This window comes from Staurois parvus, unplaced genomic scaffold (genome assembly GCF_062004578.1).
Source record: "Staurois parvus isolate SC_StPar_1 unplaced genomic scaffold, SC_StPar_1.0 ptg000106l, whole genome shotgun sequence".
NCBI classification, from domain to species: Eukaryota; Metazoa; Chordata; class Amphibia; order Anura; family Ranidae; genus Staurois; species Staurois parvus.
In genome coordinates, this window is record NW_028317902.1 from 3,097,741 (window position 1) to 3,110,136 (window position 12,396).

Consider the following 12,396-nt stretch of genomic DNA (forward strand, 5'->3'; position numbering starts at 1 on the left):
GGGTCAGGGGATCACTGGATCTGGCCATAAACCTATCCCGTTTCTTGCTGAATCTGGAGGTCATGATGTTCTCATCTGATCTTTCACATTCTTGAAAGGAGCATCAGGAAGATCTCGGGGTAATGGGAACATCCCCTGAGTCCAGATGCTGGTGGTCAATTTATCACTTTTGGAATGTAGATGGCCAAGACTGCTGGAATGTGGTTATCCACCCAAGAGAGAATCAGGCTTGCTGCCCAACTTCTGGTTCTCCTTGGTGGTTTATGTAGACTGCAGCAGTGGCTTTGTCCATCTGTACCCTTAGTGGATGACTGTGTAGGAAAGTTAGTCTATATAGCTCTCAGTTCAAGAATATTGATGGGGAGTGTCAACTCCTCTAGGGACCAGGTACCCTGGATAGTCAGAAAATGTTAGAACCTGCCCCAGCCTAAGTTGGAAACCCACCATGGCAGGGAGATTCTTTGCCTGGCTGGATGGAAGCAGCAGGTTTTTCAAAGGGATCTGCTTCCTGACATTGTAAGGATGTTACGCTTCAAAGATCTGGTATAAACTAAGGGAAGGGATCCGCCTCAAAAGGAGGTGACCATGAGGCCCAGAGTCCTCTTGCAGATGAGAGTGAAGGGATGCCTGATTGATCTGAAAGTCTGCCAGCTGGACCTCAGGGAAGCAATCTTTTCCTCTGGAAAGTAAATTTTGCCCTGGGCCATGTCTAAAATTGGCTCAGATACTTTAGGTGATAGGAAAGCAGAAGATCACATATCCAAAGGGTTGAAGGAGCTGGATTGTCCTTTGAATGTTGGAAGACAAGACCTTGGCTAAGCAGTCTTCCAGCAGCAGGTCATTTAAGTATCCAAAAATATAGATGCCCTGAAAACTGGATCCAGAACATTTGTGAATGCTCTTGGTGTGAAGAGAACCCGAAAAGTGGGGTGACAAATTTAAAGTGTTGCTCTCCCACAGCAAAGTATAGAAAGTCTTGGTGAGTGGAAAAAGGTGATAATACAAACATGAGCATCTTGGATGTCCAATGATGCCAGAAATTCCCCTGATCTGCAAGAAGAAATGACAGATCTTGCAGATTCCATGCAGAATTGGGTACATGCAGATATTTTTAAAGGTTTTAAAGGAGAAGTTCACCTTTTTACTACAAATAATAAATGCATTTTTTGCAGGTAAAAAAAAAAAAAAAAAAAAAAAGGGGGGGGGCATTTATTATTTTTGGTTGCAGGCGCCTGGAAACCATTGCACCAGCGATCAGTGATGCGGCCGGACAAGCCGAGCCCCACACAACCACGTTTTTTAAAAAATTTGCCAGCTAGAGGGGGGCAGAGAAGATCACCCGCTAGCTGTCAAAGCAGGGGAGCGGGATCAGTGTATTCATAACATGTTACAATGTTATACCCTGAATGTGGGTGTGACCTGTAACATGTTATGAAAGGTGAACTTAACATATAAAATGGGGCAAATGCTGTAATTTGGTTTTAGGAACGTGAATACGTTTGAGAAAAACCCTGTGACTTTTTCTTCTTCAAAACTGGAATTTCCATTCTTTATGCCTGAAAAGTTGATCCATGGCAGAACACAGGTCTCCCTGTCTTTGAGGTGAAGCTGCCAGATTAGAGGGTAGGAATCAAGGAAGGGACAGGGATAGAAATTTTATTTTGTAGCTCCTGGAAACAACAGATTGGACCAAGAGGCTCTATCTAATCCAGGCTGGCATGAAGGTCAAAAAACATCCTCCTACTTTGGAGCGTTAGAGCACATCTTCGGTGTGAAGAGGGCTTCTGGGTAGGCTTGGTGTGTTTTTGGGGTAAAAGGATTGTGACAAAAGGATGTACTTGCCTTTGACTCTGGAAAAATGCAAGGACCCATTTTGGTAAGCAGAGATAGTAGACATTGTAGTAGAAATATCTAAATGATTCTCTGCGCAATCACTTTGTCTTTTTCCTAAACTATGTATATCCTCAAGTTGCCGCTAACATTCCCATGTCAAACAGAATTAAATATGCAATAAAAGTGCAGCGCAAGCAGGTCAAAAACAATATGCACACAATCCACTTTATGAACTATAAAAACAAAATTACCACTACTCCATACAGCAAAAAAAAAATAGTACTCATATAGACATATAATATTCAATCCAAAGAAACCTGCGTGAAAATCAATAAATTATATGTGCATAGTCGTCTGCAATTGAGTTGAGAAGCTCGACAATTGCTTCTGCTGTATAAGATCTGGAAAGAGAAGGTAGTCTGGTGGTAAATCTAGATATCCAAAAGAGGTCCTTGAAGCCCCTTAAAGTGGAACTAAACCCCCCTATGATTTTCAGCCACGGAAGCTGCCATCTTAGCCTCTGCTTGATCTTCAGCTGCCATGATGATATACATGTGACACCAGCCATTTGATGGTATGACAGTTTGGTTGAGAGCACAAGCAAATGTGACAGGAATGTAACTGTTTTTTGAAACTGTTATATGGATGGGTTTAGTTCTGCTTTAGGCTTCGTTCACACTATACATTCAGAAAAAATGATGGAAACCGACGCACAGATTTCACTTGTTTACATCAGTTTTCATGTGCACTTCAATTAGTAGTTTTTTTTTAACCCGTTGCAGATTCCTGCACAGAAAAAAATCAGCACATGATATTAATGTGGTGTGAACAGGGCACATAGAGAACAATGGATTTCGTTGTGTCCTTGCAGAACGTATGCAGAAAAACTGCATCATGGTGTGAACAAGCCGTAAAAGGTGGGGAAACATACTTAGAATCGCGGGAAAAAAAAACCAAACAGTCATAAGCACATGTGAAGGAATTTTTATTTACATATTACAGAGGACTCTGAACTCATTTCTCACGAAAGTTTCTGTGGCTATTGAAGAGACCAGGTGAATTACATTCTTCAGGACAGTAAAACCAACTAGCAGTGCCAAACACACGAGCTGCAACTGTTATAGGAGAACTATTAATTTGTCCAGCCAGCTACAACCTAAAAAATGGACATGGTCTCAATGGCCGCCTGTAAGGCAGGACCAGCGAGAGTAAAGGATGCCTTCAATAAGGTTTCAAAGCACCTGTAGATGAATCATTAAAGGAGGAAATATCCTCAACAGGAACAGTTAGATGCTTGATGACTGGGATGGAAGGATCCACTTCCAGAACAGACTGTTTTTACATACAGTCAGGTCCATAAATATTGGGACATCGACACAATTCTAACATTTTTGGCTCTATACACCACTACAATGGTTTTGAAATGAAATGAACAAGATGTGCTTTAACTGCAGACTGTCAGCTTTAATTTGAGGGTATTTACATCCAAATCAGGTGAACGGTGTAGGAATTACAACAGTTTGCATATGTGCCTCCCACTTGTTAAGGGACCAAAAGTAATGGGACAATTGGCTTCTCAGCTGTTCCATGGCCAGGTGTGTGTTATCCCCTCATTATCCCAATTACAATGAGCAGATAAAAGGTCCAGAGTTCATTTCAAGTGTGCTATTTGCATTTGGAATCTGTTGCTGTCAACTCTCAAGATGAGATCCAAAGAGCTGTCACTATCAGTGAAGCAAGCCATCATTAGGCTGAAAAAACAAAACAAACCCATCGGAGAGATTAGGCGTGGCCAAAACAACTGTTTGGAACATTCTTAAAAAGAAGGAACGCACCAGTGAGCTCAGCAACACCAAAAGACCTGGAAGACCACGGAAAACAACTGTGGTGGATGACCGAAGAATTCTTTCCCTGGTGAAGAAAACACCCTTCACAACAGTTGGCCAGATCAAAAACACTCTCCAGGAGGTAGGTGCATGTGTGTCAAAGTCAACAAATCAAGAGAAGACTTCACCAGACTGAATACAGAGGGTTCACCACAAGATGTAAACCATTGGTGAGCCTCAAAAACAGGAAGGCCAGATTACAGTTTGCCAAACGACATCTAAAAAAGCCTTCACAGTTCTGGAACAACATCCTATGGACAGATGAGACCAAGATCAACTTGTACCAGAGTGATGGGAAGAGAAGAGTATGCAGAAGGAAAGGAACTGCTCATGATCCTAAGCATACCACCTCATCAGTGAAGCATGGTGGTGGTAGTGTCATGGCGTGGGCATGTATGGCTGCCAATGGAACTGGTTCTCTTGTATTTATTGATGATGTGACTGCTGACAGAAGCAGCAGGATGAATTCTGAAGTGTTTCGGGTAATATCTGCTCATATTCAGCCAAATGCTTTAGAACTCATTGGGTGCCTCTTCATAGTGCAGATGGACAATGACCCAAAGCATACTGCAAAAGCAACCAAAGAGTTTTTTAAGGGAAAGAAGTGGAATGTTATGCAATGGCCAAGTCAATCACCTGACCTGAATCCGATTGAGCATGCATTTCACTTGCTGAAGACAAAACTGAAGGGAAAATGGCCCAAGAACAAGCAGGAACTGAAGACAGTTGCAGTAGAGGCTTGGCAGAGCATCACCAGGGATGAAACCCAGCATCTGGTGATGTCTATGCGTTCCAGACTTCAGGCTGTAATTAACTGCAAAGGATTTGCAACCAAGTATTAAAAAGTGAAAGTTTGATTTATGATTATTATTCTGTCCCATTACTTTTGGTCCCTTAACAAGTGGGAGGCACATATACAAACTGTTGTAATTCCTACACCATCCACCTGATTTGGATGTAAATACCCTCAAATTAAAGCTGACAGTCTGCAGTTAAAGCACATCTTGTTTGTTTCATTTCAAATCCATAATGGTGGTGTATAGAGCCAAAAATTTTAGAATTGTGTCTATGTCCCAATATTTATGGACCTGACTGTATATTCCTTTGACATAAGATATAACGCTACAAAGAGTTTTAGAGGAATAAACACCTTGTCAGGATTTTGCAATCATCATGCAAAACACAGTTACTGTACACGTGCAGAGGTAAGAGTCTTTATAGCATTCACCAGGCTGTTTAGTACCCATAGGAGCTTGTTTTGTATAAGGAGATTTTGGTGCTGTTGGACAAAGGCTAGTACACATTGCATCAAGTGAGCCCATGGTAGAAAGCATATGGCATGAAGTCTTAGCTTCTCTCTCATCAAGTGCAGAAGGCAGAGATTCCTTTGCAGAACTTTCTTCTGTGTCCACATTACCTTTCTCAAAATGGTTAGGAGGATCAAGGTGATACTCCTGAATAGATTCATGTGGGGGGGGGGGGGGGGAGGCAGGAGAGCAAAGGCTCCAAAAGCGTTTCCCAGATAAATCAGACATGGCTGCAGTGAAATCTGTCACTGACGGGCTATTTAATGCACACCTTAGAGCAGTGGTTCTCAACCTGTGGGTCACAACCCCTTTGGGGGTCAAACAACCCTTTCACAGGGGTCGCCTATGACCATCGGAAAACACATATTTCCGATGTGTAAAGAGCAGCTACTGTGTAGAAAGAAGCTGCTGTGTTGAAAGCAGCTACTCTGTTAAAAGCAGCAGTATTGGAGGTAAAACAACACTTCATGAATTATAATTATTGGATAACTAATTTTATGGCTGGGGGTCACCACAACATGAGGAACTGTATTAAAGGGTCGCGGCATTAGGAAGGTTGAGTACTACTGCCTTAGAGGAAGCTAGATTTAGAGAAAGGGAGCGCTGTCAAAATATGCCCTTGGTCAGGTATAGGGCAACAGTTACTGTCCTGAATGTTCTGCTGGGTTTCCTCTGTGCCGTCTGTAGCACACATATTATTAGACCCTTGTTTCTTAGCTCTTCTGTACCTTGACTCTGCCACTGCTACGTGAGGGGAACCTCTGTGGTTACTCATGTAATGGATGTGAAATAGGAACCAAAGTCCTGTGTCTGTGTCTCAGAAGAAGCAGGCAGCAAGGAGCAGACAAAGCCCCTATCAAACCCCAAACAAAACAAGGGTTAAGAATCTGAAAAAAATAAAAAAATCAGATGATACTTTCAAGCACCTTACAGGAAATGCTATCTTCTGCTGAGGCCTGATCATTCACCTGGTAAAACTTGGAAAATGCGTGAAAAGAGAAACAGGTGGCGCCATGCAAATCTGAGATATAGATGCTGAAAAGACCAAGAGACACAAACATCCCTGTTGGAAAGTGCTCTGATGAAGAGAGCAACCATTTAAATAAGGGTGTAGGCCCTGGCAATAAGTTGTCTGATCGGCAAAGGTGGATTGGGAAGTAGGATGCCCTCTATGAGGGAGTACAGGCAGAACAAAGAGGAACTTAAATTTGTGAACAAAGGTCATGGTTGCTTGGTAGACCCCAACAGCCCTGACCACATCCAAGCAGCATAAGGCAATTTCCTTGGCATGTTTTGGGGTAGGACAGAGGGAAGAAAGATACATTTCTTCACTGATCTGACGTCAGGTTTTGGTCTCAAGACCACCTTGTGCAAAACAAGAGCAGTCACTTTACAAGAAAGAGCTGCAAACTCAGAAATGTGCCTAACTGGAGTAATAGCCACCAGGAAAGCAACTTTACATATGAGGTCTTCCTCAAATGGGCGGGGTCTCTGAAGTACAAAGAGCACTAGGCTGAAATTCCAAGATGACACAGTAGGTTGAAAATAGGGGATTTAAATGAGCAACTCCCTGAAGAAAAAGAGAACATTTTGACTTAACTGTAAATTTCATATCTTGGAGTACAGTACAGGACACACGGAACTTATTTATACATCATGCCTATAGGCTCGTACCTTCAGGTAATAGGCATTGGCATGTTTTTGAAGACACAACCCCTCTAGGGCATCTTCCCTATAACCCAACCCTACCCTATGAACCCTCAGTTTTGTAGCAAGTAATGCAGTAACTAGGTGAGTTAGGGTCCATGGCCTGTGTTCTGTACTGTACTCCAAGATATGGAATTCACAGGAAAGTCAAAATTCTTATGTCAACCATACAGTACAGGACACAGGCAATAGGCCAATAACAACAGCGTTTGAAAAACCCAGGTTCAGAGTGCCGCTGCAAGTACCATGCAGTCGAAAGCTTCATTACTGGCAGTAACTGACAGCATTGGAAGCTAATGTCTCCCGCTGCTGTGTCTCAGCCAATGAGGAGACAGCCACTGCTCTTGTGCACATTGCTGGATTGAGATGGGGTTCGTGTAGGTATAAGGGAGTCTGCTGCACACAGAAGGATTTTCTACCTTTACACAGAGTGCATTAAAAGGTCAAAAACCTTCATCCTTACCTGCTCTGTGCAATGATTTTGCACACAGCAGCCCCAATCCTCCTCTTCTCAGGTACCCTGCCAATGCTTCTGGCCCCTCCAGCCTTCTAAGTGCTTCCAGAGCAAACAGCTTGCTTTGGGGGCACTCATGCTTACTCCCGAGCCCCACTCTGTGTCTCTATGAGACACAGAGCACAGATCAGTCCCGCCCCCCTGCTCGCTCCTCACTGCCTGTGATTGACAGCAGTGGGAACAAATGGCTCCTGCGTCTCAGCCAATAAGAGAGACCCAGGAGAGCCAAGGCTTCCATGCTGCACAGTGCTGGATCGAAATCGATCGGGCTCAGGTAAGTAATGGGGTGGGGGGGGGGGGGTTATGGGAAAACTAGCACAAAGAAGGTTTTTTAAAAAGGTAAAAACTTCAGCCTTTACGACCACTTTAAGGCATGTTCAGTTGTATAGCTTTTAGTCAAGGAATCCTGTGCATATGAACATTGTGGATATTGGTCTCATGACGTGTTACAGGAAAGCTACATATATAGGAGCAGATGAAAGATTTTGTCATTGCTCTGTAACTGCAGGATCCTGAAAAACATGGTCGTGTTTGCTGTTAATTGTCCTTGTCCAGTTAGCTGCAGTTTGACATACTGAAAGAGCAGCAAGAGATGGGTGAAGTTCATGTAACCACTTGCCGACCAGTCACGTACCTGGTACATCACCGGTGTTCAAGTGGTTGTACCAGAATGATACCAGAATGAGTCCTGTTCGACCAGCTGGTGGCAGGTCACAGAGCCAGACAGACAAGATTGGCTTTGTTCGGCTCCTTTAAATAGTAAGCCAGAAGCGATGACCTGACATCACTTCTGGTTTACTCGGAAACAATCGGCTACATTTTAAAAAAATAAAAGCATTCAATCACACCGATCTTGGTATGAGTGAATACTTTTAAGGGCAGAGGAGGCATTTGGGGTCCTATTGACCACAGATCCCTCCACAAAAAGAAAACCTGTCAAATGGCAGTTGATCAAATACCACTGAAAGAAAGCTCTATTTGTGGCAAAAAAAGGACACACATTTAATTTGGGTGCAGCGTTGCATGACCGTGTGTTTGTCAGTTAAAGTAAAGCAGCAATGTATTGCAAAAAATGGCCTGGTCAGGAAGGGGGGGGAAATCCTTTGGAGGGCAAGTGGTTAAAATGTACATGTGCTGTGATGTAATACCTGGTCATCCACCTGAGAATGGATGAATTTTAACACCAAGTTTGGAAAATTTGCACCATAAAAATGAATGTATTCCAAACACAGCCCCAATTTACACAGTAATTGTGAAATATATAGGGTGACCCGGTTAATGATGGTGAATGGTTTATAAAGTCCAGACTTCGCCCATAATGGTGGGCATCCCCTAGAAGAGGTCTTCAGTGACTGGATTCCATTGTGATGGACCAAGGCCCTGGCCCTCTATAGCACCCTGCAAATGACTACACACATTGCAATTCATTTCAAGGGGATTCCAGAGCTTGAAGCAAACATTACAGGCTGCCTGGTCCCTGACGTAAAACCGAGGGATATCAAGCCAGAAACTTATAGCCCAAGGCAATAAGCAGTCAGATCTTGACAGAAGTGTCAGCAGATAAAGACTAAATGGCTTAACCAAAAAAAAAAAAAAAAAAGACATATTTCTCCAGATGAGTACAGGTCCATCACATAAGACACTAGAAAAAAACCTGGGGTTTCATCGAGAGGGCAAATTATATAAATGCACACTAAGGGTGGCCTTGGCAAGTTTTTTGCCTGTGTCCAATAACCTTAAAGTAGTCTGCACACAACCATAGTCCATGGACAAGTCCTTAGTCCTCTACTGTACGATTAAATAATACTTTTTTGCAGTAAATGCACTTTGCCCAGTAAGTTCATTTTGATACTAACGGCTGATCACAGGTATTAGTGAGGCATAACAGCTCCACGCACCATTAGCAAAATTGAGAATGAATAAAATCAACAGAAAAGCATATTACCTGAATGTGTCATAGACAAGGATTCCTCAGACCAAGTGTGAGAAAGCTGCTGAGGCCTCAGTGTTATGTGCACTTTCTGTCTCCCAGATTTTGTACTCTCCTTGCTGGATTCAAATTCTGTTGGGGACTTGTTGCTCCTAGGTGGAGACTGTAAAACCATACACATTGCCATTTTCAGTGTGCAAGTTCATACTCTGTTTACATTTAAAAGTTATACGGAGGTTGTGGGTCATATAATCAGCAGTGTAATTAAACATTTTAGTCAAAATGAAGATGAAGGTCCAAACTGATGACAAATAAACTGTTCTACAAAAGATCTTTTTTGTTTTAAGGAGCATGTTCACATGTGAAACATATAGTCAATCTGCAGTTTATTGTTTCCTGGCAAATGTAGTTACTAATTAGTAATGTGGTGATATCATATAATGCTTTCATTTATTGGCTGACTAATCTTGTCTATCGTATCATGTGTATGTACTAAAATGTGAGCCATACTGGATTCAGGAATTCTACAACAGCTGAAGTTACCCAAGTCTGCTCTAGACAACAGACCTCAACATAGGCTGTAATGCATACTTTATTCTTCAAAGCGAACACTTAGGTCTGAGTATACAGCTGATTTGTTGCTGATGTCATTCTACCTAGTGACAGATACCAAGAGCTGAATGGTGGTCAGCAAAGAGTCTTGTCTATCTTAGCATAATACAAACATTAGACAAGATCTGCTCAAAGGGTAGAAAACCTAAGGCAAGAATAACTAAATGCAGGACCACATGATATTCCTATCCATACCATGGCTGTGCCACTTTGTAGCCTGGGTGTTCAGGTGTTCCACCCTGCTGCACTGCCACCATGGTTATCATACTGACAGCAAGGCCGATAGTGGGAGGCGTGGCAGGTCTGAATGGAGATCAGGAGCTTACCAACTTTTGACGTTAACAAGCGGGTGATTGGTTGCTAGGACTGCTCCACATCCTAGCAACCAAACACATGTTTCTTAACTTGAAAAGTTGGGCAGCTCCCACCCTCCGTCCAGACCTGCCACCCTCTGCTCTGCTGTAAAGGTAGGACTGTGAAAGGAGGCCGTGACTGAAAAGGGGGGCGCAAGGGGGAGGGATAGGTATGTAATATGAAGGAGGGACTGAGGAGACTAATATGGGGGGCTGAAGACACCAGACTGTAACGTAAAGCAGGGATTTTTATATGAGCATACTGCTATATTGGGGGTGAAGACACTGATGTAAAACGGAGGCTGTACAAGGACAACAGGAAAGTGATTGGTGGCTACGTGCAGCACTATTGCTTTTTCTCTAGTGTACAGAGGGCTCAATGTAATAACGCTCATATTAAAGGAGCAGTATGGGTTAATTTCTTTTTTTTTTTTTGCATAATCTGAAACCTGGTGAGCTGCTACTATGAACACTGATTTTCTGCCCTCTGAAATGTACACCCTTTCTTCTGAAATCAAAGAAAATACCTGTGGGAGGGACTGAGGTCTCTCATGTAGCGTCATCCCGACATTGAAGTCGGTATCTACCCCCCTCCTATGACTGACATTGGCTCCTGACAGTCTGCATGCTCCCAAGACGTCAGCAGAGCTTCAGCTCCTCTCATACTCCCCCCTCCTATCCAGACTGTTGAGTTTCTTCACACACAGAACTTTGATGGGAAGTGGAGAGAAGCTGCCTGAGTCCCAGTTTCACTTACAGACATGCAGCTGCTTTCTCCCTCCTCCCCTCCCACCCAGGCTGAGCTCTCACTGCCAAACTTTATCAGTTCTCTCTCCGCAGAGTGAAGCAGAGAAGAAGCTGAAGAACATTTATTCATTCTTTTCTTGTACAGTCCAGTCTCCTGGAGTTGCAAATCCCTCAGCATGCTGTTATGTGCCTCTGTTTCTTGCCGACAGTGGTCATGGAAACAGAGGCACATGACAGGCAGAAACGTTGCAGCTTGTGTCTCTGTGAGAAAATCGCAGTCACAGGTGAGAGCTGAAGGAGGACAGGATGAGGAGGGCAGCTCACTCCAGATGGAACCAGCCACTCCAAACTTTCAAACCTGAAGAGGACGGTTACTCAGCCCTAACCAGGGCTTGGAATGGGGATACAGCAAAAATGGAGTAACATAGGAAAGAAAGAAAAGCTGTTCTGTGGTAAGGGTAGTTAATGCTATCTATTTGTACTATCCCACACTTCTCCTTTAAGACCTTTTTTTTTAATGTCTTTTAAAATGTAAATTGGTTACACCTGAACTTAAAGTGGTCATAAACCCTTACATACACCAACTGAAGTGACTAGCCTCAGGTGATACAATGAGATTAAACAAATCCTCCTACAGAAGCTGGACCTGTTTATCTGCAGCCATCTCCCCTCTACAGTCGTCAAAGTACAAAATTTAGACAGAATTTCTTAGTTACAGAAGGCAGTGGGTGGGAATCTGATGTCACAGCATAGAGCAGGGAGCTGAGTGACCCCAGTCCAGGTACAGGATACACTCCCTATAATACACAGTCTTATATAGAAACATGTACAGCTGAGGCTATCACCTGCTGTGTGTTGGAGACAGGGCGGGGATGTTTCCTAGGTTTGCTTAGTGTCAGCATGGACTGCCAGAAGAGACTCATATACATAGAGGAATAACTGAACAGATAGAAATCACACTAGGTGTTTTGGGTTGAGGCTAGTAGACACTACAGAAAAATATGCATTGTTCATGTTTCATTTCAGAGGTTTACAACCACTTTAAATCCATCGCAGCAATGGGCTGCCTCCCATTTTAAAACTCCTTTGACTCACACTCGTCACCCCACTCTATTTTTTTTTTTTTTTTTAACATGTATCAATAAAATTAACATATTTGTTAAAAGAAGTGCAAACTAAATAAGTGAACTCCACATTACACATTACCTACTCATGATACGCAAAACTATGTGTAAACCTCTAATGTTTGCAGTAAAAGTCTGTATTGAAATAGGGATTATTTTCTCATTTTAACTTTTTTTCGCCCATGAAGCCATGCACAAACTGATTCTTTACCACTAAGGGATGTTTTTATAAAAGCTCCATGTGCTACATGGTCTTTAGTGTGCTACATGATCTTTAGTTTTTCTACTACAAACCCTGATGAAGGGGGACTGGTGAGCCCCCAAAAATGCACTGGCTGCTCCTGTGATTTTCACAGGAAAAATCAGCTGACTGTATTAAACGT

At 42.9% G+C, this 12,396-nt stretch overlaps 1 protein-coding gene across 3 annotated transcripts in view; it reads right to left on the bottom strand.

Moving 5' to 3' along the window:
• The window catches only part of CEP350 (centrosomal protein 350), a 118,238-nt gene that overhangs the window by 21,693 nt on the left and 84,149 nt on the right, over positions 1-12,396 (bottom strand). For all 3 annotated transcript variants that reach the window (XM_089671487.1, XM_089671486.1, XM_089671485.1), the window contains one exon: positions 9,193-9,340. In XM_089671487.1, coding sequence (XP_089527613.1) covers positions 9,193-9,340 — 148 coding nt within the window. The remainder of the gene's footprint in view (positions 1-9,192; positions 9,341-12,396) is intronic.